Below are 25,471 nucleotides of genomic sequence, written 5' to 3' on the forward strand. Positions count from 1 at the left end.
TTCTTACTATAGTGAGTGCGTTTCAGTTGGAAACTGGACATTTTGATGTTGAGTCACGAGACCCTGGATCTTATTTTAAACTTTCTGTTTTAGCTGCTGCCGCTGCCACCACTGTCAGGGGAAGGGGGTGCTGTCTGGTGAGGGGGAGTCTAGCAGTCTGGGTTCCCCACGCCACTGACACGTGCTGGGGGCCTTCTCCTTGCTGGCCGGCGGCTCCAGCCCCCGCTGCACCTCGAGGATGCCGTCCTGGCCGGGTTAGCTGAGCCTCGCTCTTGCCCTGCACGTGGTTTCTGCACACTGTGTGCGGGGCGGCCTCCTTACTGCCCGACGGTGGAGAAAGCCTTGGCCGTCCCCTCGGCCCTTCTGGTGGCACCTGGGCAGGGTGGAGTGGGGGTGCCTCATTACTGCGTGCAGGAGTGGGGGTCTAGGCATCCCGTGGGGTCTTCCCTAATATCACAGAGGTGGGCTGGGGTTGGGGGGGGCCTCGTTTACTTCTTGCTGAGGAGGAAAGTCCCACTCCCTACCTGCCCCTCTCTGACAGCACCGCAGTTTGGGGGGATGAGAGAGGCCCCGGCCACTGCAGCGCAGAATGGAGGGTTTTCCCCTGGAGTCTTGGCTGCGGGGACCACTGGGCTTCCCACCCAGCCCTGACCCCTGGCCTCCCGTTGCAGTCTGGGAGGGGGCGTCTAGGCTCCCTGCCGGTCTCTGCTGGAAGGGTTGGAGGCGCAACACAGGCAGTTATTGTCTAAAGTTTTCTGTCTTGCTGGGCTGCCCTTTCCTGACCCTTTGGTTGCAGAGGGCTGGCTTTTGTTGGTGCGTTTTCCTCTGTGCCCTCTGGTCATTTCCAGGCTGCAGGCTTCTTCAGCTCCAAGTCTGGGATATACGAGGCAAAAAGAAAACCCAGGGAACCCGCCTTACTCCTAGGTCCAGACCAGTCTGCGCCTTCTCTCCACGTTTCAGAGTTTTCTCGTGTTTGCTTAATGTATAACGTTCCCAATATTATTTGCACTTAGTGGGAGGGATACGGAAGGGTATGTCTACTCCATCTTCCCAGAAGTGCACGCCCTGGTTTCTTTTGTTTTTGCTTTTTGAAATGAGAGTGATTAGCGTGGCTACCGATGGGCCTGGCGTGCTGTGGAGGGAGGATTGTGTGGTCGCGTTCTGAGTGGGTGAGGGGCTGGGATCGCAGCAGGGTCAGCTCTACTTTCTCCCAGAAGCAGGGCAGGCTTGGAGCGTGTGCTTGCAGGGAGGTTGGTGGCTTTGGTGGCCGTGCAGGTCACAGGTCTGAGTTGCATGTGCTCAGGGAACGTGAGCTTCCGTTGGAGCTGGGATTCTGAACGTGAGTTCTGAGTAAGGGTCGCTTCCCTACGTCCAGGGACCCAGGACTTTCCAGGAGTTGAGTCTGTAAATCCTGCGGCGCTGGCAGACCCCCGAGGGCGAGAGGGCGGTGCCCAGGCTGTCCTCCCGCCTGTCTTGCCTGGGCCTTGCCGAGTCGCGAGGTGCCCCCAAAGCGAGGAGTGAAGGGCCGGGTAGCCCACCCTCCGCACCTCTCTCCCTCCTGGTTCGCCTCTAGCACGACCCCTGCGTGGAGAAAGGTTCTCCACCCCAGCCAAGTCTCCTGGGAACCATGAAGACAAAACTGCTCTGGAATTAAAGGGGACCCAGAGGAGATGACCCCTCCGTGGGCCGTGCTATAAAAAGCAAAAGATCTCGGAAGGTGGACCTTCTTTGCTTTCGGATTCAAATCATGCCTGAGTGCCGGGCTCTGTCGTGGGCCAGGCGTGTGGCGAGGTCCGTCCTCCAGGAACTTGGCAGGAAAACGCAGCGCGGAGGCCCCCTGTGGTCTCGGTGGTGGGAGCTGCTGCAGACAGGGCAGATGAGGACTTTGGGACGTGCGGGGCCTCACGCAGGAGGACGTGTCTCTGCGGCTGCTCAGGGTGCACAGCGGCCGGGGCTGGGGTGGGAGGGCTGCGAGTCTTCTCCTGGGCAAGTGCCCGGGCGTCCCCAGCGGCCTTGGGCTCCTCGGCATTGCCGGGCAGTGTCCGGGGGCTCAGTGTCCCTGGTGCTCTGGGAGCCACAGCCAGGAGAGCTCTGCCGGGCAGGGCAGGTCTGACCTCTGGCCCTGCTTTGACTCCCCGTGCCTGATCCCGCCCCGTGCCCGACCCCGCCCCCCGTGCCCAACCCCACCCCCTGACCCCACCCCCTGTCTGACCCCGCCCCGTGCCTGACCCCATCCCCCCCCCCCGTGCCTGACCCCGCCCCTGCCTGACCCCACCCCTGTGCCTGACCCCGCCCCTGCCTGACCCCGCCCCCCATGCCCAACCCCACCCCTGACCCCACCCCGACCCCACCCCCTGTCTGACCCCGCCCCTGTCTGACCCCATCCCCTGCCTGATCCCGCCCCGTGCCCGACCCCACCCCCCCCCCCGTGCCCGACCCCACCCCCCCGTGCCCAACCCCACCCCTGACCCCACCCCCTGTCTGACCCCGCCCCGTGCCTGACCCCGCCCCGTGCCTGACCCCGCCCCATGCCCGACCCCGCCCCCCGTGCCCAACCCCACCCCCTGTCTGACCCCGCCCCCGTGCCTGACCCCGCCCCCGACGGGCTTACCCGGGCGCGGACCCTGCCAGTGCTTGTTTCTGGGCAGGAGGCCTGGTACGGGCCAGGGCCGTGCGTCCTGTCCGTGTGTCCTCCTCACGCCTTCTCCTTCCTTCCAGACGAACGACGCGGCCGGCAACACCTGGAACTGGCTCTACTTCATACCCCTCATCATCATCGGCTCCTTCTTCATGCTGAACCTGGTGCTGGGCGTGCTCTCGGGGTAAGAGGCCAGGGACGGCTTTTGCAGGTGCCTCGTGTGCTCAGGCTGCGGGGACGGCCCTGGAGGTGTACAAGGCGCGTGCGAGGTGGGCAGTGAGCCGGCTGGGCCGGGGGCACCTCTGAGCTGGTGGCCCCTGCAGTCCTGGGCACTGGTGGCCTTCCCTTTGTGCCACCATCCTGGCCCTTTGTTGACCTTGCCCCTGTCAGCCCTGGCCTTTGCCTGGCCTCTGCCATGGGGGAGAGGCTGCTGCTGCGTCTCACCTGGGCAGGTGGGAGGTTTGGTCTGTAATGGGGTTTCTGGATGGCTTCCGTGGCCACAGAGCCCCCGTTCCCACAGCGAAGAATGAGCAGGGGGCCCCGCGGGACGTGAGCCCACCCCAGCGCGGGTCACCTCTTCATGCTAAGCCACTCCAGGGGAGGGTGGGAGGGGCACAGGGCTGGGGCCTCCTGACCCCTTCCTGGGTCGGGACGTGGCCGGCTGGCCTGTGGGCACACGGCACCCGCCGCCTGCCCCGGGCTGAGAGCTGCCATGTGCCTGGGCACAACCGGGCTGGTGTTTGGGCGGAGGAAGCTGTGCTGGGGAGCGGTGGGGGGTGTCCGGCCTGGCCTGCCTCTGTGCCCTACCTCCGCTGAAGGAGAAAGTCTCCATTCTCCCTCCCTGGAGATCCCTGCTCAGGCCCAGGGCTCCTGAGGGGGGCTGGGGACGGAGCCCGGGGACCCCAGAGTCGTGGCCACGCTGGCCTGGAGAGGGGTGCCACAGCGGGGACAGGCTGTGTGCTCCAGCTGGGGGTGTTCTCAGCCTGGGTTCCTTTCTGTGTTGGGTAGGATTGTCACCGGCATGTCTTCCAGGCGCCTGCACGGGGACCAGCTAAGCCCCCAGCACAGCGGGGGGACGTACAGTGGGGGTCTGCTGGGGGAGCCGGGAGGCTGCGGCTTAGAGAAGGCACCTGGGGAAGGACGGAAGGGAGCCAGGCTGAGGGAGGAGGACGCCCTTCCAGGCAGAGGACGCTGGGCTGGGGGCTCAGTGACGCGTGTGGTGTGTGTGCTGCAGGGGCTCTGGGGGCTGGAGCCGAGGGCGCGGTGGGGAGAGGGCGCAGGGACTGGCAGGAGGCTCTCGGCGTCCAGGCCGGGGCGGGGCGTGAGCTCCGTGCCAAGGACACTGCGCTGTGGGAAGGTGGGCTGGAACCAGGTGGGTCCGTGGACGGGCAGGAGTGGTCCCACTCTGGGGAGGGCAGGGAGGACGGGGCAGGGGCTGCATGCTGGGCCCCGAGCCTGTGCATGTCCTGGCCTCTGTCCCGGCCTCTGGGGAGAGAGAGATGTGGGACAGTCCCTGATCAGCCTGGTCGAGCCGCCTCCAGGCAGTGAGGTGCCGCCTGACCGCCCTGGGAGCTGGCGCAGCCCCGTCCCTCTTCCTCCCGGCCTGGTTCTCGCAGCGCCCAGAGAGGAAGAACCGGCGACTGTTCTGGGTCCCCTCCCACCCCACGGGGACAGCAGCTCAGGGAAGCCGATGGCCACCGTGGGAGAAGCAGCTGCTCTCCAGTGGGGACCAGGCTGCCAGAGGGGGTTTCTGCTGGGGGCTGGGATGGGCTCGAGCAGCCTTGTCACCGTCCTCTGCCGGCCCAGGCTCTCCTGCTCTCAGGGCCTGGCTGGGGGTCTGGATCAGGTGGGGAGGCCACAGTGGACCTGCCTTCCTGCCCGGATGGGAGGGGTGGGCCTGGGCAGGGGCCGTGTCCCCGCATCCCCTGGTGGGCGCTGGCTGTGGGCTCAGGGTGGGTCCTGGTGGGAGCCGAGCTTCCTTCCCACGTGGCCGTGCGCCAGGAGCCAGGCCCACGACGCCCATGTCAGCAAGTCAAACGCTGGTTTTATGTTGGGGGGGGGAGGGGAGAGGAGGGGACGGGATACTTCCTGCAGGGCTGGGGCTGCAGGGGCAGGTGTTTCCCTTGGCCACGAGGCACAGGAGGGGCTGGGCCGTGGGAGATTAAGGAGAGCGAAGGTCTCTCCTGCTCCTCATGGGCCTCGGAGGCTGAGGAGGCCATGTGGACTCCACAGTGTTTTCCTTTGCTTCTGGCCTGCTCTGACCCGGTCGTCCCTTTTTTCTTTGCTCCTGTCTGTCCCTCCCCTCCCAGCGGTGGCTTTGTTTCTGAGCCCACAGCTGAAGCAGAGGAAATGGCCTCCAGAGGTGCGGTCGCAGATCACAGGGCGTAGCACGGGGGGTGCGCGCTTAGGGCTGCTCTAGGCAGGGGCCGTGGCCTTGTCCCTGCCCTCTGGAACCCCCACTGGGGACCAAGGACTGTCCTTACCACGGGAGTCTGAGGCGGGCGGGTCTGCCTGGCTGTCCACGCAGGCGCTCTGTGAGCAGGGAGCCCACGGGGCGCCCCACATGCCCAGGCTGGCAGAGGCTGGGGGACGGGGCCCCCTGAATGGCAGCCACATCTCCTGTCCCTGTCTGCTCTGGGCCCTCTTGCCCCTGGGGGCTGCGCACCTGTGGGGCTGCGCACCTGTGGGGGCTGCGCACCTGTGGGAGCTGCGCACCTGTGGGGCTGCAGCTGTGCCTGCACTCACGTGCTCCGCTTGCTTTCCTGGCACGGCAGAGAGTTTGCCAAGGAACGAGAGAGAGTGGAGAACCGCCGCGCTTTCCTGAAGCTCCGCCGGCAGCAGCAGATCGAGCGGGAGCTCAACGGGTACCTGGAGTGGATCTTCAAGGCCGGTGAGAGCAGTGGGCGCAGCCGCCGTGCGCCTGGCCTGCCCTCTGTCAGCGCTTCGCCCCCGTCCGCTCTGCCGCCACCTGGGTCCCCTGGCTGCGGGGCAGCACCCGAGGGCTTCGCAGGGAGGAGGCTTCTCCCCACGGCTCACCCGGGGTCCTGGCCTAGAGACAGGGGCCTCTTCAGCTGAGGGTTCTGCCCTGGCTCAGCCTAACACCCGTCTCGCCCCGTCACACCCAAGTGGCTGCCCTTGACCCGAGTCCCGTCTGCGCCCCGCCTCTGGGCTCTGTGGAGCCTGGGCTTTCTGGATGCCCCGCCCCGCCCCTCAGCCCCGCTCTCCTGCAGGAGGGGCACCTACTCCTGCCTCTTGAGGTTTCGCAAGTGCTTCCTCAGTGACGAGCGCACTGTGGGACTCAGGTGCGCTCAGGGCGGTGTGGTGGGATCCAGGCAGCCCGAGGCAGCGGGGCCCTCGCAGGGCACCGAGTGCTGACGCAGCAGCGGGTCTTCCGGGGAGAGAGGCCCCTTCCTCCGGGCGCATTTCTGGGATGAGCCCTGTTGGGGCAGGGTCAGGAAGGCTCCGGCCTGAGGCTGTGTTCCCCTCACAGAGGAAGTCATGCTGGCAGAGGAGGACAAGAATGCGGAGGAGAAGTCCCCTTTGGATGGTAGGTGACCCGTGCAGGCGCTGCGTGTGTGGGGACAGCTCTGGCGCCGGGTGGGCAGCGGCCTGTGTGCGAACTGGCAGGTTCACACAGGGCGCCCTGCGGTGCCTGGCACTCACGTACCCACACACGGGCACAGACTGGGCCACGGGGTGTGACCCTGGGCTTTTCGACACACGCACACGCCGTCGTCATGGAAAGTTCTGCTGAACGGTGCTGCCCCTGCAGACCAAGCCGTGTCTGTCCCCAGGGCTTGAGCGGTCCTGCTCTCAAAGGCCACGCAAAGACTCCTGGCACGACCTGGGCTGCCGGGTGGGGGCCGGGGCCCCTCTGCTGTGGCCGTTGGGGCTGGCTGGGAGCGTGGGCCCTGCGGCAGGCCCAGGTCGCCCTCTCCGCACGCCCACCGCCGGGTCAGGGCCAGAGCGCAGCTGCCCCTGCTGGTCCCGTACCCGAGGCTCTGAGCCGGCCTGCGGCCCTCGCCTTGCCCCAGGTGGACGTTTCCTGGTCTCCCTGGTGGCCAGGCCTCCCCCCTGACCTCACTGTGGAGGGAAGGGAAAGCGGGGACCCTCCCTCAACATTCCGTACCCCAGGGGGGCCAGGAATCACCCTGCCTCAGCCTTGGCGCTCCAGGCCCAGGCGGAAGTTCAGGAAAGGTGGCCGGTTGCAGGGGAGGGCACCCCCGTGCTCCCCGGAAAGACATCTGCAGCCCTGAGGGGGCCACCTGCCGGTGCAGCTCAGGCGACCCCCCCCCCCCCCCGCCTTTGTCTGAAGCAGTGCTGAAGAGAGCGGCCACCAAGAAGAGCAGGAACGACCTGATCCACGCGGAGGAGGGGGAGGACCGGTTTGCAGACCTCTGTGCTGTCGGTGAGTCTGGGGGCCCGGCTCTCCCTGCCTCGCAGCTCGACACGGGGGGCGCTCGGCCCCCTTCCCAGCCCCGGCTGCGCCTGGAGACTCCTCCTCACCCAGGCATGTGCTCATTTGTCTCAGTGCTCTCAGAACCCCGGTCACGTCCCATGGCTGGGGCCTCGTGTGTCGCTGGCCCTGTGGGAGCCAAAGGTTTCTAAGCCTCTGTCCCCAGGCCCCATTCTCCACCTTCTGGAGCTGCTGCTGCTGAGGCCCCTCCTTCTCCGCTTCTCAAATAGGGAGAGGAAATTCCGATTCACTCGCTCTGCAGAGCTGTTCTGGTTCCCTTCCTCTCTGTCTGGCTCCACACTTCTGGCACCAGAACACCCGGCACTTCCACCCCACATGCCCGCTGTTGTGCATTCTGCCACCAAGGAAGACTCAGCCGAGTCCCCACGGCTCACTGCGTGCAGAGACCCTGGCACTGGGCAGTGATGGTTTCATTGCAAGCTACCTGGTCAGATCCAGTCTGGACCTCCTTGCCCTGCAGGGTCTGTTTCCCCTTATGCTGTTAGGTTCATGGGACAGAGCCCGTTAGTAGAACAGTGCACACACATACATGCATACACATGTAGCACACATGCAGCACACATCATACATGCATACACATGTAGTGCATACATACATATACAGATGGCACATGTATACACACACGCACACATGTACACAGGACGCATGGGCACATATGCAGCACACATCATACGTGCATACACACATAGTGCACACATACGTATACACACAACACATGTATACACACATGCACACAGGACACATGGGCACACATGCACACACATAATGCATACATGCACACACATCGCATGGATACACTTGCAGTGCATACACATACACATAGATACACACAACACATACACATACACACGCAGTACATACACATGTACATGCACACTCTTTCTTAAGGACTTTACCCGTTCTGTCCTCACCCAGCACCTGGGAACCGTGTTAACAACTGAGCGTGAGCCCGTCCTTATTCCTCCGTGCCCGTCGCAGACGGCCACACGCAGGCATCACACACAGGCATGGGCACACATGTACGCATACAGGGTTTGGGGACGCTTTTCTCCTCTGTACCTTTTGAACTCCTGCCTGCGGATACGTTAGTCCGACCCAGCCTGCCGTCTGTGGCCCTGTGGCATCCGTGGTGTGGATTCCCGTGAGCTGTGCAGCTGCCTGTCCGCGGCCGTTCACTTGTTTCTAGGGTTTTTTTAAACCTCACTGTGAGAAATGCTGCCCCCAGACCCCCGTAAATGTCCGTCCTTCCTCACCAGCACCTTTGTCTCTGGGGCAGACCCCCAGCGGGTGGCTGCGGGTGGGGCACAGTCACCGTCCACGCTCCGTGTGGCCTCACGTCCCGCTAACCACAGTGGAGACCTTTGCCGTCACCCTGCTCAGATGTCACAGCTCCTCGTGGTTTTGCCAGTTTGAGGCGGGTTGGGCGAGTGTGGGGTGACATTTCTCCCCACTGTTTTCCTCATTTCACCCACTGGTGACTTTGACCCTCTTTTTAAATGTTTGTTTCCCATTTAAACATTAAACCTATTGGTGTCTCTTCACATATTCTATTCACTTTTATTTTGGGTTTATTTATAAATTATTTTATATTTATTTTGTCAATAATAAAAGACTGGTCAGGCGAGGTGGCTCACACTTGTAGTCCCAGCTACTCGGGAGGCTGAGGCAGGAGGATCGCTTGAGCCCAGGAGGTGGAGGTTGCTGTGAGCGAGGCTTACGCCACGGCACTCTGGCCCAGGTGACAGAGCGAGACTCTGTCTCAATAAAAAAAAAAAAAGTCGTCTTCTATGATTTGGAATCGTTTAAATAACACTGGAATTTTCTGTTTTTTTATAAGTGAGATAAAACTGTGAATCTATATAGTCCAAAAAAGCCCAAAAACCGAAAAAAACCTTGGGCCAGGTTTGTAATGTAGACTTTGCTGGGAAACTGTTTTCTCTGGGTGTTCCGATCAGTTCCTGCAGAGCTCCCTGCCGTGTTCTCTCACCATGGCGGCACTGGGGCCACAGCGTTGAACAAAACAAAAACGAGGCCCTGCAGCCTCTGGAGTTCCCATTCGGTGGGGGCTTCAGGCAAGAAGTGAGATGGAGTAAAACACGCGTGTCGGATAGAGCCGGGAGCCCAGGAGGAGGAGCAGGGAAGGGAGGGTCGGGGTCTGGCGTGTTGCAGTCCCCATGGGATGGTCACAGGAGGCCTCAGGAAGGAGGTCGCCACTGAGCAGAGTGGACAGCATGAGGGAGTCAGCCTGAGGGACACTGGGGGCGAGAGTGTTCCAGGCAGCAGGTCCCGCGACCCTGGGCAGGGGTGTGCCCGGCCCACTGTGCTCCCTGTGCCAGTGCTCCCTGTGCCTGGAGCATGTGCTCCCTGTGCCCGGTGTGTGTGCTCCCTGTGCCAGTGTTCCCTGTGCCCGGCGTGTGTGCTCCCTGTGCCCGGCGCGTGTGCTCCCTGTGCCCGGTGTGCTGTGCTCCCCGTGCCTGTGCTCCCTGTGTCCGGCGTGTGTGCTCCCTGTGCCTGGTGTGCTGTGCTCCCTGTGCCTGTGCTCCCTGTGCCCAGCGCGTGTGCTCCCTGTGCCCGGCGTGTGTGCTCCCTGTGCCCAGTGTGCTGTGCTCCCTGTGCCCGGCGTGTGTGCTCCCTGTGCCCGGCGCGCTGTGCTCCCTGTGCCCGTGCTCCCTGTGCCCGGCGTGTGTGCTCCCTGTGCCCGGCGTGTGTGCTCCCTGTGCCCGGTGTGCTGTGCTCCCTGTGCCTGTGCTCCCTGTGCCCGGCGTGTGTGCTCCCTGTGCCCGGCGTGTGTGCTCCCTGTGCCCGGTGTGCTGTGCTCCCTGTGCCTGTGCTCCCTGTGCCCGGCGTGTGTGCTCCCTGTGCCCGGCGCGCTGTGCTCCCTGTGCCCGGCGCGTGTGCTCCCTGTGCCCGGTGTGCTGTGCTCCCTGTGCCTGTGCTCCCTGTGCCCGGCGTGCTGTGCTCCCTGTGCCTGGCGTGTGTGCTCCCTGTGCCCGGCGCGCTGTGCTCCCTCTGCCTGGCGTGTGTGCTCCCTATGCCCAGTGTGCTGTGCTCCCTGAGTTAGTGCTCCCTGTGCCCGGCGCGTGTGCTCCCTGTGCCTGGAGTGCTGTGCTCCCTGTGCCTGGCGTGTATGCTCCCTGTGCCCGGCGCGCTGTGCTCCCTCTGCCTGGCGTGTGTGCTCCCTGTGCCCGGTGTGTGTGCTCTCTGTGCCTGTGCTCCCAGTGCCTGTGCTCCGTGTGCCTAGCGTGTGTGCTCCCTGTGCCCGGTGTGTGTGCTCCCTCTGCCTGGCATGTGTGCTCCCTGTGCCCAGTGCGCTGTGCTCCCTCTGCCTGGCATGTGTGCTCCCTGTGCCCAATGCACTGTGCTCCCTCTGCCTGGCGTGTGTGCTCCCTGTGCCCGGTGTGTGTGCTCTCTGTGCCTGTGCTCCGTGTCCCCGGTGCACTGTGGCTGGCGCAGTAGGAGGGAATCGGGGCATGGCGGGCGAGGTGCCTGCAGGGACTCCGGGCAGACATGGGGGGCTTGCAGAGGGGTGACGCCCTCTGGCCTCTGTCGTGTTAGGGCCCCTCTGTATCCTCCGGCTGCTGACGACAGGCTGAGCTGGGAAAAGGAGGCAGAATTAGGGAGGCCAGTTTGGAGGCTGCTGCCAAGATCCGGAGAGTGGTGGCTGGGACCTGGGGTAGCAGCAAAGAGGGTGCTAAGTGTCGGGTTCTGGGTGTGTTTTGAAGACGAGCCCACAGGGTTTGCTGACCCCCCGGGGTGGGGGTAGGAGAGGGAGACCCCAAGGACAGCTGCACAGGTTTGGCGTGAGCAAGGGGCAGGACAGCGGAGCTCGGACGGGGCGGGCAGGACTGCGGGTGAGTGGGTTTTGTGGGGCCAACATCCGTGTTCGGGCCAGGACACGCTCCGTCTGAGCTGTGCTGGGGAACCAGGGAGATGGCGCGTAGCTGTCTCGCGTGTCGGAGTCTGGTGTTCGGGCTGGAGACACACGGCAGAGCATGTGCTGTGTGCGACGTTGAGGCTCTGAGACCGACTCGGAGCGTGTGAGCTGTCTTCTTCTCGTGGCTCCTGCTGTGTCTGTCTCTGCTGCTTCTCTTCTCCTTAGTTAGGCTCATGTGGGGTTAATGGATATGGTGATGATCATTTTAAACGACCAGATTTTAGATTTCTTTCTCTTCTATTTTTTATTTCAATTTTATTATTTTGATTTTTATCTTTATTAAGTTTGTCTACACATTATTTTGGTTTACTTGATTATTTTTCTAATCTCTTAAAATATATGACTTGTTCTCTTTTTTCTTCTTTAATGGCAAAGGCATTTGGGCTGTGTGTTTCCCTCAGCGTGAAGCTGTGCTGTCCCGCCTTCCTTTTTATCGGTTTTTGGGCAATAATCACTTTGCTCTTGAGGCGGAGGTTAGCCTGGGCGTGTGCTTCCTAATTTGTAAGTGGTTAAGACGTTCTGATCATCTTTTCGTTATTTCTAGTGTTATCAGATAATGAGGGGGAATGTGGTTTATACATCTCTGCGTTTAAAATTTTCAAATTCCAAGTTCATGACTGATTTTAAAAAGCTTCACTAATATAACAAAAAAGTGTGTGCGCCATATTTTGGCGATACCAGATTGTAGGTATATTTATTAAAATCAAGTTCATTGATCCTGTTTTCTAATTCTCTGTCTTTGTTTTTTGTCTACGAGATTTGCACAGTTGGGAAAGTGATGTTTGAACATTCCGACTTCATTTTATTTTTTATGAAGTTCGTCTTGTACATCCAGTGGCCTGTCTGTGTGTCTCGCTGTCGTGGAGTCGGGTCAGTGCACAGCGTGTGACGTCAGGTCCTCTCCATGGACGGTGCTTGACTTTGTCACTCGGTGCCTCCCGTGTCCGTTTGGTCCCCCCGACGGTTCCTGTCTGACATCAAGGCGCAACTCCTGCTCTTTGCCGCTGTCCTGCTTCTGGCTTTAGTGCGTTGCCTGGTGCCTTTCTGGCCCTTTCGCTTTAAACTCTTCTTAATCATTTTCAGTGTTCTTGTAAATCATATTTACCTGACCTTTTTTTAGCCCTGTGGGGGTCTCTGTTCCTGACATCGTTTAGTGTGACGTGCATGTCACTCCGACGTTCCAAGTCGGTGGTCCCAGCCTTTTCGGCACCAGGGACTGGGTTCGTGGCAGATGATTCTTCCGTGGACCGTTGGGGGGTGTCGTTGGGGGGTGCGTGGTGCAGAGCTCAGGTGGTGATTTGCTGCCCGTTTCCTGACAGGCCGCAGCCCGAGGGTCGTGGGCTGCAGTTCTAGGTGCCCGTGCAAGTCTGTGGGTGTGGGGGGCTCTGAGTGTGGCTCTGGCTTGTGTGGGGCCGCACGTTATCTGTGCTGCGCACCTGCCCCTCCGCGTCCTCGGAGGAGAGAGGAGGGTGCCCGGCGGCGGCTGTGGCAGGACTGGCCAGCGGGGCCTGCCGAGTGGGTCAGCTCTGACTGACTGGCGTCTGGACGTGGGTCGCGAGGCTCACCGGAAGCAGCTGTGACGGCCAGTCTGAGGCTGTGTCCAGAGCACCAGGAATTTGCCACTAGGGCCCTGCAGGGACATCTGTGACTGACAGATGGTCTCCTCTGGGCCAGTCCTGGGCCCCGGGGCCGTCTGTGGCAGCGTGTCCCTGTGTGTCTGGTGCAGCTGCTCAGCTTGCAGACAAGTCCCTCCGAAGGCCTCGGGGGTCTGTCTTCACTTTCGGGAATCGAGGCGGACGCCACCTGATCATGCTCCAGCGTGTCTGAGAGCCTGGTGTGCACACGCACACGTCAGACACAGAAAGTGCACACAGCATGCACGCTCACACACGCCATGTCCTTCCCCAGGGACCCCATGCCCAAGCCCAGATGTTCAACCCACTGAGAGACCCATGGTCGGGCACAGCCGTGCTCTGTGCAGGGACACGCTCCGGGAGACACACACGTGGCCGGACTCCTGGCGCACAAACTAGAGAAACTCCTACACAGGCACAGTGCACTGCTGCAGAGACACGGCCAGGCCCTGTACTGACACACACACACACACACGCACACACAAACGTGCACACACATGCACACGCACACACACGTGCACGCACACACACGCACACAGAACCCTAAGCACCCATAAAGACCCTTCACTCACTCGCCAAGCATTTACTTACCCCCTCTCAGCGTGAGGGTCTCAGTGGTGACAAAGACACGTGGCTACTGTCCCTGCAGAGTGTGGTAGCTGGACACAGAGCAAACAGTGGCGGGTGGTGGCGCGGTGCTGACGCCTGTCGGGCTGAGCTGAGGACCCGCGTCTGAGTGGAGCTCCCGGGGCATGTGCTCTGCGGACGACGCTGGGCTGGAACCTGCAGCCGGGAAGGGGCTGGCTGGGGGCGAGAGGCCCGCGGAGGGGGCGCCTCGCGCTTAGGAGGCCGGGAAGGACGGAGGCCGAGAGGAGAGCAGAGTATGCAGGAACAAGAGGCCGTCGGGCTGGACGTGGGCAGGGAGGGCAGCAGGAGTCGGAGCAGAGCAGAGCGGGAGAAGGTTCCAGCACTGAGCGTCTGGGGCTCTGTGGGCAGGACGCAGCCGCAGGCCGTGCACGAGCACAAGCTCGCCGTGCTCCAGGAAACTGCGTCAAGAGCAGGCGGAAGCAGGCGGCCTGTGGGCGCTGGCCCCCGAGTCAGCCGGCGAGAGGAGGGGCAGGTGCTGCCGAGCTCCTGGGCCAACCGAGGGGGTGGGACTTGGGGAGGGCCTGGCTCAGTCAGGTTTGTGTCTTGGGGGTGCAGAAAGCTTGGGGTGCCTGTGGAGAGAGGCCTGGGGGTGTCAGGACTGCGCTCCTGGAAGGGGCCGGGGTGCTGGGCCAGAGCCTGTGACTGCAGAGCGTCAGTTCCAGTCCGGCTCTCCGTCTGGCGCCCAGTAACCATGGAGATCACCGGGGACTTTGGCTCCCTCACCTGGGAAACGGGGGGGTCACAGGATAATCGGCACCATGTCTGTGACTGGCTGGGGCAGAGGCGAGTGTCCTCGAGGGCGTGTCCGTGGGAGGGCTGGGCGCGTGTCATGGGGCCCGCTGGCTCCCACGCGCTCAGTGAGCCCCCTGTCCCCCCAGGGTCCCCCTTCGCCCGGGCCAGCCTCAAGAGCGGGAAGACGGAGAGCTCGTCGTACTTCCGGAGGAAGGAGAAGATGTTCCGGTTCTTCATCCGGCGCATGGTGAAGGCTCAGAGCTTCTACTGGGTGGTGCTGTGCGTGGTGGCCCTGAACACGCTGTGCGTGGCCATGGTGCACTACAACCAGCCGCAGCGGCTGACCACGGCGCTGTGTACGTACCTGTAGGCCGGGCCCCTCCCGCTCCTGGCGCTTCCCGAGCTGGCTCTGCTCTGCAGCCCGGAAATGCTCCATGCCCCCTTCTACCCTGGGGGACCCCTGAGTGGGACCCCCGTATGCCCAGACTGTCCCTTGGACCTGCTCAGCCCCCAGGGGCCTCTGCTGGGGACCTGGGCTGTGTCGAGGGCCTGAGGTGGCCTCCCCTCCCCCAGCTGCCCAGGCCCTGTGAACCCGGGCCAGGTTCCGGGTGCTCCACCTGGACCTGGCCAGACCTCCGTCCTCCACGCGGTGCGCTGGGGACGAGGGCCCTGGGCACCCAGGGAGGAAGTTTGTGGGACGACAGGGCTGGGCTGGGCCTCGTCCTCCCTGTGAGCTTGAGAGCCGCAGGCCGGGGACTCGGCTCCGTGCTCCTCTCTGCCATGAGGCTGCTGCTCCCGTCCTGGAACCCCCGAGGAGAAAGCTCAGCTTCTGACCCTCTCGCAGGACCCCCCAGGTTGTTTCCATTTTTCTTACGAGTGGTGACTCTGGGTGCATTCCTGACCCCCATGCTGGAGCTGGCTTGCAGTCCTGTGTCCCCGAGCCTCAGGACAGGCGACAGGGATTGAGTCATGACGTGTCCTGGCCCTGGCTGTGGCCACGGCAGGCAAAGGGGAAGATGCTGGGTGGGGGTCCCCGTTCCGTGGCCGGCCCTCCCCATCCTAGGGCCCTGCGGCCACGTGGAGCGCAGTCTCGGCCTGTTCTCTTGCCCACAGAGAGGACTGAAAGCCAGGAACCCGCTGATGTTTTCCGTCCTGTGCTCAGAGCCTCAGCCGTGCCCTTCTCCAGGGTCGGCTGCACTCACCCTGCTTGGTGTCTGCAGCTCATCTGGGGACAGGGCCTTTCTGGGACGTCCCCACGGGCCTCAGTCCCCCTTGAGGGCCCCGTGTGCCTGAAGCCACTCGAGCCACCCAGGAGAGCCTTTCCTGACTGCAGAGGGGAACCGTCCTGGCCCCCAGTCCTGGCCCGGCTGTCGGCGTGTTCCGCCCTGACAGTGGCCTCCTCGGGCCCCAGTGGGCCGGCCACTGTCCCCTTCTGTGACCGCTGGTCTGGTCTGCGCGGTCTGGGAGCCGCTCAGCTCCTGCAGGTTGCCATGAGCTGTCGACGCTGCTCCACGGCGGGGCAGACCAGGCTCTCGGGTCACGGGAGAGCTGGATGGGATTCCAAGCTGGAGTCTCCCAGACTTTGAGCCGAAACCTCTTCCCGGCCCATGGGGGAGGGTGAAGAGCAGCAGAAGCAGAAGGACCCAGGGGGCTTCTGGCAGACGCCCGGCTCAGGCTCCAGGAGGGTGAAGTGCAGGGCAGTGTGTGCGTTGAATGCCTGCCCTGGCTCGTAGTTCCGGGGTCCAGGGGCCCATAGTTTGCTCTCTGGGGACTTTGCTTGGGGCTGATCTCAGTGTTTCGCTGGAGTCCTCAGGCTGAGGTTTCCTTGCGCCTGGGGCTGGCTGGGGGTCCAGGGCTTCCTCCTGACTCAGCCGGCCAGGTCCCTTCTCCCCCCAAGAGGAGTGCTGGTGCCCAGGCCCCTGAGCAGGTGCCGCACGGTCTGGGGTCTGGCTGCACGACCAACGGGAGCGCAGGCTGGCAGTGCCGGGCGTCTGCCCCTTGCTGCTTGGTCGTCTCTGTGGTTTCCTGGGATCCAGCCCTTCTGGCGTCACAGGGAAGACGGCCGGGGGATGGGCATCTGCTGCACGTGGGCACCTCTGCCCGGTGCCCAGGCTCTGCCCTGCGGGGCCGGCTCAGTAGCACAGGCTGCGCGGCCTCCTTGTCACCCCCCACCCCCCACCCCCCACGCCACCTGGCTTGGCCGCCTGGTGACTTCTGACTCGGAGGCCAGGCCGGCTGTGGGCGACCTGCTCCCAGGAGCCTGGTCGTCCACGTTCTCGGGCCGTGGCTGGGTGGCGGGGGTCTGTCTGTGTGGTGCACACGTGGGCCGTGGAGCCTGCCCCGACAAAGGCCGTGTGGCCCGTGCCCCCAGTGAGTGTCGGTGCCTCCTGGGAGGCTCGAGTGGAGGAGGAGCTCTCCGTTGAGTGGGCCAAACATGTGACTGGAGTTAAAATCAAACATGGCGCCATGGGGTCCTGAGGACGGGCATCTGGGAATTCCCAGTGGGAAGACAGGTTCGGGTAAGGAGGCCGGGTGGGCACTGAGAGCCAGGCGGAAGGACCAGCCAGAGGCCACAGCCTGGCTTCTCCTTGGGGTGGATGGGGGCAGCCCTCTCACCCCAGAACTCACTGCCGAGCCCACCTCGGAGCCCACCTCCTGCCGAGCCTGTCCTCTGTGTCCCCTGGGCACTGGGCACTCCCCACCTCCCGAGCTGGAACGGGCGTCTCTCCGCGTCCCCCTCACTCTGTGATTCTGTCCTGGGCTGAGATTTCAGAGCCGGGGGCCACAGGCCAGGCCGGAAGGCTCAGTCCTGGAAATGCCCCCAGCCCCGGTGTCCTGCAGTCTGGGCAGGGTCCTGGGTGGGAGGAAGCCTCGAGCTAATTGCCTCTTCTCTGGCTTCTCTTAGACTTTGCAGAGTTTGTCTTCCTGGGTCTCTTCCTCACAGAGATGTCCCTGAAGATGTATGGTCTGGGACCCAGAAGCTACTTCCGGTCCTCCTTCAACTGCTTTGACTTTGGGGTGAGTAAAATGCCTCGTCAGGGCTGCCTGCCGGGGTGCAGGTGGGTCTGAGCTGTGTCCCCGCCTGAGGGCACCTGCAGCCCCTCACGTGCTGTGCTGGGCTGGGCCGGGGTCTGTGGTCCCGTGGGAGTCACGGCCGGCTAAAGACAGGCTCAAGGCGTTGGCAGAGGGAGGCCTGTCCTGGCCGGGCCTGCCTGCTGGGGTGCCAGCCGTAGCCGCTGTCTGTGTGCAGAACGTGGACCTTCCTTCCTCTGGTCCTGTCCATAGAGACTCGAGATCAGCTGAGGGCTGTGCCGCCCCCTCCCTGCCCGGGATCCTGTCACCCTGTGGAGGGCTCGGTCTCTCCCCCGCAGAGCCCACCGGGGCCGTGGTCCTGGTTCTCCAGCATCCCGTGCTCTGGTCCTGGGCAGGCTCGGGCATATGCACCGGCCCCTCTGGGCAGGCGTGATGGGCCGTGTGGGGTGGGCGAGTGGTGAGCCTGGTCTGGCTCCCTTGCCCACTTCAGCGGGTGAGGGAGGCCTCGCGGCAGGTTGCTCGCGTGGCCACTGTGGGTTGGGACCCGGGTGAGGACGGGGCGGCGCAACAAACAGTGCTCTGGCGCCGAGGCCGGCACCTGCCCGGGCTGAGTTCTGACCTGCTGGAGGCTCCGAGGGACACGTGCTCGTGCCCATCCCGAGGAGGGACTGAGAGCCCTGCAGAGTTTGCAGGAGGCAGGGAGGGGCCCTGGATCTGCAAAGAAGTAAAACTTGAAAATTCAGCTTAACTTGGACTTTTTGGCTCATTGGCACTAACTTCCAGCTGGCATAGCCCTTGTGTCTGCGATTTTGTTAAATTCTCACGACGGCTCTGACCTCACCGACGAGTAACTGGAGACTTTGTGTGGTCGGCCCAGGGCTGCCCGTCTGGGTTGCAGGGGCTCCGGGTTCCTGTCCTCGGGGCTGGCGGCTTCGCACCACGCCCCGCTGTCTGGTCTCTGAGCAGGGACAGACGGTGGCAGCCCCGGGTCCTCTCTGAGACACGGACATCTGTGACTTTGGTAGACGGCCGGGAAGACACCAACTCCTCTTACCCTTTGCCTCTTGGTCACAAGGGAAAGCTAAGTGCCGTGGGCAGAGGGGACCCCCCGAGGTGGAGAGATGTCAGGGATACATTAATATTTTAAATGTGTTTCAGTCTTCTTATCTGAACTAACTGGTCCCAGGACATGGGCATAATTTGCACATAAGCTAACACATTACTCTAAACTTAGCAGCTTAAAACCATGGAAATCTGTGACCTCACGTTCCTGTGGGTTAGGAGTCTGGGTGCCACTTAACTGGCTGCCTGTGGCCCAGGGTCTCTCCGGAGGGTCCAGTCCAAGGCCAGGAACGCAGTCCTGCCAAGGCTTGATCTGGACGGAGCATTTGCTTTCGCGCTTATGCACGTGGCTGCCGGCAGGCCCTGGCTCCCGGTCACGTGGGCCTCCCTGTGGGCTTCGGGGACGTCCTCACAGCTCGCAGCTGCTGCTCCGAGAGAGGGAACTGGCATACTCAAGACAGAGGCTGCAGAAACCCAAGCTCTGAAGAGGTGTCCTGTCCGCTTTGCCACGTTCTTTCTGTTCGGAGTGAATCTCTAGGCACAGTGACGAGTGGGGCGAACCTAAGAGTGTGGCCGTCACACGAGGGCGTGAGTCCCGGCAGGTGGGGGTCTCTGGGGACCATCCTAGAGGCTGCTTTCCACAGTCTGCTCTCCGGCCCTGGTGGTTCACGTCCTCCCCAGGGTAAAATGCAGTCGCCCCTGGCGACTCCCAGACTCTCACCCGTCTCATCATCAGCCAGGCCGGGTGTGGCCGGGGCTCCCTGGGTGCTGCAGCAGCTCCTGCTCTCGAAGGGGGCGGGAAGCGCAGCAAAGGGGGCGGGAAGCGCAGCTGGGCCGCACGAATGCCCCATCCAAGTGCTGCCAGGCCAGACCCTGCTCAGCTTCTGAGACCAGACGAGGTTGAAGCGTCCGGGGTGGCGTCGCCATGGACAGCCCACGGCAACACCCAAGTCTGGCTGGGCAGAGGTTGGAGATCCTGTGACTCGTTCTTACGGCCCAGGAAGCCCTCGGGGCTCCCCGTTCTGCCCTCCTAGACCCTTTTCTCCTTCCTGAAGGCAGCGCATGCTTTCAGCTGGACGGTTTTCTCAAGCCTGCTCCCTGCTAGTGGAGTTTTGGGGATTCAAAGTCCTGTTTTTGTTTGTTTTGCACGTCTAGATTAGTTGGCTGCATATAAGTCTATTAAGAGTTTCACGGGTACCGTGACCCTCCTTGGGGTTCACCCCACGAGACAACAGCTGTGACCACAGCTCGGGGGTCGGCCCTTCTCCGTGTGTGTCCTGCTGGGGTGACGGGGCCGGCACCCTGCGGCGTCCCGGGGGCCCTGCTGCCTCACTGAGCCTCAGTCTCTTCGAAGGGGCTGAAAGTGGCTCTTGGGCAGCTCCTCTGATCTTTCTGGAATGTTACATAGAAGTCACAGTCTTGCCCTTGGTTTTGTCCTTAGACCTTGCTGTTTCTTATTGTTGGCATCGTTTGCTCTCTGGAGAGGCTGAGCATTTTCAAAAGCAGCAAGTTCTGGTTTCCTTCTGTTCCACGACAATTCCCTCCGTGTCGCTTTCTCCTCTCGTAGTTAACTATGAGCAGCAAGAAGACACCAGGCGGTGCCTTCAGCACTTGGCTTAGGAGTCTCCCAGGTCAGTCTCTCAGCTCACCAAGCGTGTTTTCTACTTTCCATGTAGCTCTGGGCAGCAGTGGGCTAAACCTCTGCCAACGCACCGGGGACCGTCCTCCAGTTTCCTGTAACTTTCTCCCCACTTCCCTGCAGACCTCGGGGTCCCAAACCTTGCAAGCCGTGTGCTTGGGGCACCCTCCCCTTTCCACGCGTGCTGCTCGATGCCTGTCTCCTGGCTCCAACGCCACTGTCCCATGCCAGGTCCTGATCATGGCAGCCCCCCACTTCCGTTTCCAAAATCTGTATTGATTTTTCTTGCCGGGGAACAAATTTTCCCAAAGTTTAGTGGCTTAAAACAAAAGACATTTATTGGTTCACTGTTTCTGTGATTCAGGGATCAGGGTGCGACTTAACTGGGAGCCCCGGGCCCAGCATCTCCGCTGAGGCTGCAGGCGTCCCAGGCCGGCTCGGGCTGGAGGATTCACGTCCACGCTCAGGCTATGGCTGTTGACAGGGCTCAGAAAATCAGCTTTCAGATTCACAAATGTGGTTGCTGGCAGGTTTCCGGTCCTGGTCACGCAGTCCTCTCTCGAGGTTGCTGGAGCGTCCTCACAACACAGCTCCTGTGACCTGAGAGAGACCGAGGCAGACACCATGGTCCTTCGGCAAGCCGATCTAGAGGCGGCACCTGTCACTTGTGCCGAGAGTGAGGCTCTAGGTGCGGCCCCCTCGGTGTGCACAGGGGCAAGGCCAGGCGGGGGTGACTGGGCGTCATCCGCGAGGCCACCGGCCTCACGAGCCAGCGGGTCAAAGTCTGAGGCTTGGCGGGGGACAGGGGAGCTGCTGGAAGGAAGGCTGAGGAGGAGGAGAAAGTACGTTTAGAAAACGGCGGCCTTGGCCCAGGCAAACGTCTGGAGGGGTTGCTGGTGTGAAGCGGGTCGGTGGCGTGATCACGGAGAGCAGCGGCGGCAAGTGCCGGCATCCGTGCGGAAGCACTGTCGTGGGCGTGTGGGTGTCGGCGGACGTGCGACGTTCTCCGATGCGTTTTGGGCCAGATGGAGAACGTGTGGCAGGTGCCGTGGTGAAGGGGCCTGGCATGAATGGTGCATCCGCAGACATGCTGGGCAATGGTTGGTGCTGACCCGAAGGAAGTTTCTAGAGCTGTGCCGCAGACCTCTGTCCCGGCACACTCACCGTTCCTCCGTGACCTGGTGAGGACATGGACATCAAGCTGATCAGATTTGCCGTTGATGTGAAATTGGTAGAAACGACTAAAACCTCAGGAAATATATGCACCAAGTACGACACGTTTGCAGAAGTGGGGATTAGAGGAAACGAGAGTCAGCACACGTGACGAGGACACAGGTCCGCAGTGCTGACCCTGAGCCCAGAGTGCTCCCCACGGGGTGCGGTGGCCTGGGGGGCGGTTCCATCTGGGCCCCTGTGACCTGTGCAGAGGGAAGGCGGTGGAAGGTCTGCCCTTTCTGGTCCCAGCGCAGGGCTGACCAGGTGGCCCTTCGCACAGCCCCCCTGAGAAGGCTGGAGGGAGGGCTGTGCTCACACACCCGCGTGCCCAGCACCGGCGGTGCCTGCGGGAGCCCTGCTGCTGGGCCAGATGGGCAGGCTCCCCGCGACCTGCACCTGGTGGCCCTACTGGTCCCGGTCATTGGGAGAAGGAGAGACTCACGATGCAGGTTTTGAATCTGAGTATCTTGGAGCAGTGGCAGGACCAGGGAGGGGAAGTCACAGGGAGACAGGGTTTGCCAGTCTGAAAGAGAACGTCCCGGAGTCAGGGCTGTCTGCCGTATCCTGCCAGCTCCAGGGCTGTGGGGAAGCCCAGGTGAGGCATCGGGCACTGTGGCGGTCAGGTCTGCCAGGAGACCGCGGGCAGCCCCGGTCCACGTCCGGCCTTCCCGGTGCGTCTGGGGTGGGGTGGGACGAGGCTCCGCTGCGCCCCCCAAGGTTCCGGGAGCTCAGCGTGAGGTTGTGGCTCATCGGACTTGGCCGTAGGGTGGGCAGGTGCGGCCACGAGGGTGCCCTCGCACAGGTGAGTGTGCAGGTGACTGTGCGTGTGGCCCCGAGGCTGACACCGTCCTCTTGCAGGTCATCGTGGGGAGCATCTTCGAAGTGGTCTGGGCGGCCATCAAGCCGGGAGCCTCCTTTGGGATCAGCGTGCTGCGGGCGCTCCGCCTGCTGAGGATCTTCAAAGTCACCAAGTAGGTCACCCGGTGCCCCTGGCAGGGGGAGGCACAGGACTGGCCGACACAGTGTATTTCCGGGGGTCCTGGTGCCTGGAGCTCCTTCTGTGGCTTCTCCTGGTTTCCGTACAGAGGACGGCCACAAAGCGGCACCGGCCCGGCACCCGCCAGCTCCCGTCCCGCAGCCTGGGCCACGCCTGCCCTCCCCCCACCTCCCCCGGTCAGCGTGGCCGGCTCCCGTCCCGCTCCTGTGGCTTGGTCCCCACGTTCCGTGGTGCTCCTCTCTCAAGGCCCCCGGTCCCGTCCTCTCAGCCTTCAGAGGTGACTTTGCTTTGTAGTCAGGAGAGAAAGTGGAAGTGCCCGGCCCCCTGCCCTGGCCCGGCCCTGCGTGCAAGCCGGCCCTGGCCCTGCCCTGTGACGATGGCAGTGACAAGACCGTTGCCCTGGCGGCAGGCGTGGCTCCAGCTGCCTGTGCAGAGCCTGAGCTCGGGGACGTGATGTGGTGCCACTGTCGAGCAGGGCCGGGCCTGCCGGGGCTGTGGCAGGAAGAGGGGAGAAGAGCGGCGAGGGCCGCTGTGGGCTCACTGTGCCCCGTGTGTGTGGGGCTCCCAGCACAGCCTGAGGGGGGCAGGGCTCGTGGGTCACCCGTCAGTGACGGGGACAACCTCTCGGAAGCCCACTGGTCTCCCCAGGACAGACCAGAGCCTTTTCCAGTCTGGTTACAGTCTAAGCCGGGGCTGTCTAGGGTTGAGGTGCAGGCGAGGCCTGGGCTGGAGCCGGCCCAGCTGTGCCGCAGACGCTCGCCGAGTGACCACGCAGGTTGTCCCTGGGCCCTCGCCGCTTTCCTGTGACTTGCTGGTGAGAGGGGCTCCGGGAAGTGACCGCGGCCCTGCCTTTGCCCAGCCTCAGGCCTGGCGTCTTGGGCTCTAGTTTCTTTTTTTTAGAGACAGTCTCGTTCTGTCACACAGGGTCCAGTGCAGTGGCCTCGTCGTAGCTCACTGCAGCCTTGAACTCTTGGGCTCAAGCGATCCTCCCGCTGTGGCCCCCAGAGTGCTGGGATTTCAGGCCTGCGACACCTTGCCCAGCCTCGGTCTGTTTTCTTGCAGGAGGCAGGGGACTGTGTGAGGAGGGAGGGGACCGTGTGAGAAGGCGAGGGACCGTGTGAGGAGGCGGGGGACCATGTGAGATGGTGGGGGACCGTGTGCGGAGGCTGGGGACCATGTGAGGAGGTGGGGGACCCTGTGAGGAGGGGGGGACCGTGTGAGGAGGCGGGGGACCATGTGAGGAGGCGGGGGACCGTGTGTGAGGAGGTGGGGGACCCTGTGAGGAGGAGGGGGACCGTGTGAGGAGGCGGGGGACCCTGTGAGGAGGCGGGGGACCGTGTGAGGAGGTGGGGGACCCTGTGAGGAGGTGGGGGACCCTGTGGGGGGGGGAACCGTGTGAGATGGTGGGGGACCGTGTGAGGAGGTGGGGGACCCTGTGAGGAGGCGGGGGACCCTGTGAGGAGGCGGGGGACCGTGTGAGGAGGGGGGGGACCGTGTGAGGAGGCGGGGGACCCTGTGAGGAGGCGGGGGACCCTGTGAGGAGGCGGGGGACCGTGTGAGGAGGGGGGGGACCGTGTGAGGAGGTGGGGGACCCTGTGGGGGGGGGACCGTGTGAGATGGTGGGGGACCGTGTGAGGAGGTGGGGGACCCTGTGAGGAGGCGGGGGACCCTGTGAGGAGGCGGGGGACCGTGTGCGAAGTCAGGCTGGCCTGGACCCCGCCAGTCCCAGGGGAGGGATGGGTTCCCTGTCCAGAGTCTTGGCCATTAACCCTCAAGTACCTCAGGAGAACCTAGGGGGTGCTGGGCGTCTGCTTTGGGTGCCCTGCGCTGGGTGAGCACGGGGAGAGCGGCCTTCCCATGCCAGGGTGGGGGCGGCGTGTGCAGAGGTGTCTTCCTGGGGAGTGGGGTGATTCTGGCTGCTTGGAGGGCGCATGGGAAGAGCTGCGGAGACTGGGCACAGCCGCTGGAAGGTGCCGGCACCTCAGCTGCTGTCAGCATCGAGACCTCAGCAGCCTTGGTGGCCCTGTGTGCCATGGGGGCCGATGATGAGTGACAGGGTCATGGCTGCTGCTCTAGGGCAGAGGGGGTGTCGAGGGATGTCGGAGAAGTGGAGCCTGGCAGTGCCGCTCCACGCGGAGTCCCTGGCCCTCGGAGAGCCGCGTGCCGGTCCCAGTGCCGTGGACGTCCTGGTCACCGAGGACCTTCTGGTCTGGCTCCGTCTCCCACTGCGGGCTGGTGACAGACAGCTGTGGTCCTCACTTGGTGTGGCACTGGCAGGCGGCCCGTGGCAGCTCGCTGGGTGCTGGGCGTGAGCAGAGGGGGGGTGCGGGAGCGAGTCTGAGACTGGGCTTGGCCTTGGCGACCTGGTGGGTGATGCCGTCATCCTGCCGAGCGGTGTCGGGGGTGCGGGTGAGCCCAGCCCTGGACGTACCTTCTCTGCCGTCCCTGCGGGCCCAGGCAGGGAGGTTAGGACGGTGGGTCTGGACTCCAGAGAAAAGCTGTGGCTTCATGTCTGGCTGTGAGGCCCTCAGGATTTAGAAGCCGCAGAAGCCACAGGTGTGACTGCAGAGCCGGGACGTGTGCGAAGTCAGTGCCCGGGTTGGCGAGCCCAGCTGGGCACCGTCCAGGGCTGAAACCAGTCCCTGCCTGGCCCAACAGGTACTGGAACTCTCTGAGGAACCTGGTGGTGTCTCTGCTCAACTCCATGAAGTCCATCATCAGCCTCCTCTTCTTGCTCTTCCTGTTCATCGTGGTCTTCGCCCTGCTGGGGATGCAGCTGTTCGGGGGGCAGTAAGTGGGTCCGGGGTGGGGGAGCACAAGCCTTGGGCCCTGCTGGGGAGGCCGAGCTCGGAGCAGATGGCGCCACCCAGGCCACCTCCACCTGCCTTCCTTCCCCAGGTGCCGGGAGGGGAGGTGAGCGGCCCTTTGCCGCCTGTAGGGAGCATGTTGGCTGCCGGCTCCTGACGGGTCCTGGTGGGCTCTTTCCCAAGACTTCGTGTCGTTCTCAGGTTCAACTTTCAAGACGAGACTCCGACGACCAACTTTGACACGTTCCCAGCCGCCATCCTCACTGTCTTCCAGGTAGGGCTCCCCGCACCCACCTGCCCTGCTCGGCTGTCCTCCCGCTGCTGGGAGGGTGGGCTCCCGTCACCCCCTTTGCCTCCCAGCACGGCCCGACAGCCGACATCCGGGACAGAACCTCCCACAGCAGAACACAGGCACAGGCGGGTCCCCAGCACGGGTCTCCAGTGCCTGAGGCCCGACCCAGCTGTCGGGGGGGCTGATGCTCTGCCGCCACCCTGAGGGGCCGATGTGCTTTCCTGGGGACCCAGCCAGGCTCCAGGAGACCAGCTCACCACGTGGCCCCCACAAAGCACTCCCTAGACTTCTCCCCTCAGTGCCTCCGTCCCCAGTGATACCCCCAGTTCTCTTTCGTGTCTGGACACCTGCCCCCGACAGCTC

The 25,471-nt window shown here is 63.2% G+C and overlaps 1 protein-coding gene across 2 annotated transcripts in view; it reads left to right on the top strand.

Annotated features, from left to right (window-relative positions):
* The window catches only part of CACNA1B (calcium voltage-gated channel subunit alpha1 B), a 187,868-nt gene that overhangs the window by 51,367 nt on the left and 111,030 nt on the right, over positions 1-25,471 (top strand). For both annotated transcript variants that reach the window (XM_069477199.1, XM_069477200.1), the window contains exons 7-15: positions 2,719-2,822; positions 5,413-5,528; positions 6,129-6,185; positions 6,957-7,046; positions 14,210-14,419; positions 16,969-17,081; positions 21,871-21,983; positions 24,668-24,799; positions 25,018-25,090. In XM_069477199.1, the coding sequence (XP_069333300.1) occupies positions 2,719-2,822; positions 5,413-5,528; positions 6,129-6,185; positions 6,957-7,046; positions 14,210-14,419; positions 16,969-17,081; positions 21,871-21,983; positions 24,668-24,799; positions 25,018-25,090 (1,008 nt within the window). The remainder of the gene's footprint in view (positions 1-2,718; positions 2,823-5,412; positions 5,529-6,128; positions 6,186-6,956; positions 7,047-14,209; positions 14,420-16,968; positions 17,082-21,870; positions 21,984-24,667; positions 24,800-25,017; positions 25,091-25,471) is intronic.

The sequence above is a fragment of the Eulemur rufifrons genome, chromosome 7, assembly GCF_041146395.1.
Source record: "Eulemur rufifrons isolate Redbay chromosome 7, OSU_ERuf_1, whole genome shotgun sequence".
NCBI lineage: Eukaryota > Metazoa > Chordata > Mammalia > Primates > Lemuridae > Eulemur > Eulemur rufifrons.